General features: G+C 51.7%; 1 protein-coding gene across 1 annotated transcript; it reads right to left on the bottom strand.

Moving 5' to 3' along the window:
• Positions 1–1,596: 1,596 nt before the first annotated feature.
• LOC134806972 (exonuclease GOR-like) lies at positions 1,597–3,339 on the bottom strand (the record flags this gene model as incomplete). Its single annotated transcript, XM_054657696.2, has 1 exon — positions 1,597–3,339. A coding segment is annotated over one exon (1,743 nt), but the record flags the coding sequence as incomplete, so codon positions are not given.

Here is a 3,339-nt window from a genome sequence, read left to right as displayed (position 1 = left end):
ATTAGCCAGATGTGGTATTGGACGCCTGTAGTCCTAGCTACTCAGGAGGCTGAAGTGGGAGGATCCCTTGACCCGGGGAGGTGGAGACCATGGTGAGTGACCCGTGTTTCTGTCAGTGTACTACAGCCTGCATGACAGACTGAGACCCTGTCTCATAAAATAAATAAATACATAATAAAGTTTTAAAAAGCAAGCACAGAAAGACAAATACTGCATGATCTCACTTATATATGGAATCTGAAAACATTGAACTCATAGTTGTAGAGAGCAGACGGGTGGTTGCCCCAGGCAGGGGCTGGGGAGGGATTGGGGAGATGTTAGTCAAATGATACAAAATTTCAGATAGGAATAGTGATAGAGATCTATTGAACAGCATGCAACTGCAGTGAATAACTATGTATTATGTACTTGAAACTTGCTATAAGAGTAGATTTAAAACATGTTCTCATAACAATAAAATCAGTATGTGAGGAAATGAGTGTGTTAATTAGCTTGATTTTGTCATTCCACAATGCATACATATAGGAAACCTCATGTTGTACCCCATAAACATATATAATTTTTACTTGTCAATTTAAAATTAAAATTTAAGTAAATTATAAAAATAAAATGAAATAACATACACTAAAAAAGACTTTTATTTATTAAATCTCCACAAGAAGTCTAAGTTATGAAGGAAAATAAAATTCCAGGAACAGTAAAATCAATCAGAAATGCCCTACATCAGTGCTTTCCGAAATTTGTCTGACAGAGTGGAAATCCAGTTCTTCACTAAGTCATTGTTTTGGAACAGTTAGTGAGTGTGTATATATGTTTGTGTGGGCTCACATACACAAATTAAATTCATGGTAATGTAAGCATTCAAAATATCAGTTTAATTTAGTTACGTACACATACACAAACACACACCCCCCACACACATTTATAAAATCAGCCATTCCACCAAAACTAGCTACTTAGTGTCTCATCTCTCACTGAAGATTCAAAACAGAAACGTGGATTTAGGGAGGCATGATGGTTCATTCTCTCTTGGAGCCCAGTTGGAAGTTGACTGACTGATTCAGACAATATAATTGATTGGTCTGGGTGGAAGAATCCACTTTGACTCTTAATTGAACACCTACTATGTGCCATTGTTTTAAGGCTTGCCATGTGTTGCTTCATTCCTTCCTCACCATTACCTTATGATCACACTTTAAAGATAAAAAAGTAGAAGCGCAAAGAAGTTATTTGTCCAATATTACAATGCTAGTAAGTAGTGGAATTTGAATTTGAACCCAGATATCTAACTCCAGAGCCTAAGTGCTTCACCCATCTCACTGTGGTGGCTCTAGAGAAAAACAGGTAAGTGCACATTAAGAAGCAAATGCCTCTGAGTTGTTTTCAATTTTTTTTTATTTTTAATTTTTAAATTCTTATAACCATTTATTCTGCGCCTGCGCCGGGGGTGGGGGAAAAATCGGGTGCGGTAGGGGAGGTTCAGAAAGCCCCACAGAAGGAGAAGAGGCCCAGGAGAGAAGACTGTCAGGAGGCTGGTGGGCCTGGGGGCTGGCCTTGTTCTCAGAGGCCAGGGAAGTCCCGGTGGGCTGAGTGAGGCTAGTGGTGTAGCGACAGAGGTCTGCGAGGGGCAGAGGGATGGGGACAGGCGCGAGGGGCCGTGGCAGGGACCTGGGGGAATGGGAGTTGGGGCTCGGGCCTCAGGGAGGCGATTGGTGGAAGGACAGAGGTCTGGGAGGGGCAGAGCGATGGGGACATGGACGGCGGCCCGCTGCAGGGATTCCGGGGGACTGGGAGTGGGGGGTTGGGGTTACTCTTGGCTTTTGGACCTCTCCTGCCGCCGGCTGCTCCAGTTTCTCTCGCTTTGCGGCGAGGTGGACAGGGTGAGCTCTCGGGACTGATGGCGGTTTTGGAAGAGGCCTGGGGCCAAGGACAGGCCAGGGAGGCGGGAGAGGCGGACCGGTGGCGTGGCTGGATCTGGGCGCGCTGTCGGACCTTCCACATCACCAGCTGCAGGCAGGCGTTTGCGTCCTCGCTGGAGTTGTGGCCGTCCTGGCTGTCCCGGATGATCTGTCCCAGGTAGTCGGCCGCGAGATTCCTGAGGGAGCGCTTGTAGGGGAAACCTAGGTAGTGCGGGAAGAGCACGGCCGTGTCCACCACGGTGCTGTGGATGAGCTTCAGGGCCAGCAGATCGCTCTCCAGGCTGTGCCCGATGAGGATGGTTTGGGCGCTGGAAAAGCTCAGCAGGATGGCTTGGACTTGGGGCAAGGTGATGCTCGTCTTGGCGACGTCGGCCTCGGTGACTCCGGAAAACCTGGTGTTGTAGTCCACGATCTCGTTGTCGGGCTTGACGAAGGTGTCGTACACCACTCGCATGTCGGCGTCCACCACGGTGACGCGGGTCAGCTCTAGGCCATGCGTGGTGTAGCACATCTCACAGTCCAAGGCGTAGATTACTGGATGAGGGTCTCTGGACAATTCTTTCTTGAAAGTCTCCACGAAACCATCGAGGCTCTCCTTGCGGCCGTCCCGCACGTGCTGCTTTGCCACCTGGCGGCCCACAGAGCCAGGAGCAGCTGCACAGCAGGTGTACTGACTAACCCGGCCTCTAGCCACCTGGCTCGAGGGGACCCGCCCCCAGTGACAGTAACGCAACTGGTCGCGTACACAGCGGCCCGAGGAGGACACCAGGTACTCGGTGCCACAACGGCAGCAGACCCTGCAGGAGGAGTCGCCGGGCCCCTTCCCCTGGCCAGTGAAGAGGACGGCGCCTCCGGGCCGCTCGGGGTGCGGGAAGGGGTAGCCGTTCTCCTTGAGCTGGTCCTGGCTGAGCAGGAACTCCTGGAGGCGGCTGTACAGGGCGGCCCTGCTGAGGCCCGGCATGCAGCTGGGGGTCAGGCCCTTCAGTCTCTTGAGGGTGTTCAGGACCACGTTCAGGTACCTGTTCTTGTTGGGGCTGCAGTCGTAGGCCACCTTCTCCTCGTTCAGCGCCTTCTCCTCGGCCTCCTGCTTGGAGGCGCAGAACTTGAGACACTCTTCGGTGAACAGTTGGAGATAGCCTCGGCGGAGGACGGTGGGGACTTGGCACCCAGACCTTCGGAGGATAATGGGTTTCTTCAAACTCGGTAAGGATGGACGACGGACGATTCGCTTAGAGCTGATGGTGGTGGTGGTCTTGCATGCCATCCCTGACCTGTTGCGCGTCTTCCCTGGCTGTCTGCCGACCTTGGAGCCACTGGAGCGTTGGCTGCTGCTGGCCACCCGGGTTCTCTTGGCATCTGTGCAACCTGTGACCAAGCAAGGGCTGGAAGAGTGGGCGATCGTCTTCCTCTTCCTGGGGGC

This window comes from Pan troglodytes, chromosome 7 (genome assembly GCF_028858775.2).
Source record: "Pan troglodytes isolate AG18354 chromosome 7, NHGRI_mPanTro3-v2.0_pri, whole genome shotgun sequence".
In the NCBI taxonomy this organism is placed as follows: domain Eukaryota; kingdom Metazoa; phylum Chordata; class Mammalia; order Primates; family Hominidae; genus Pan; species Pan troglodytes.
This window is presented reverse-complemented; position numbering and strand designations above follow the sequence as displayed.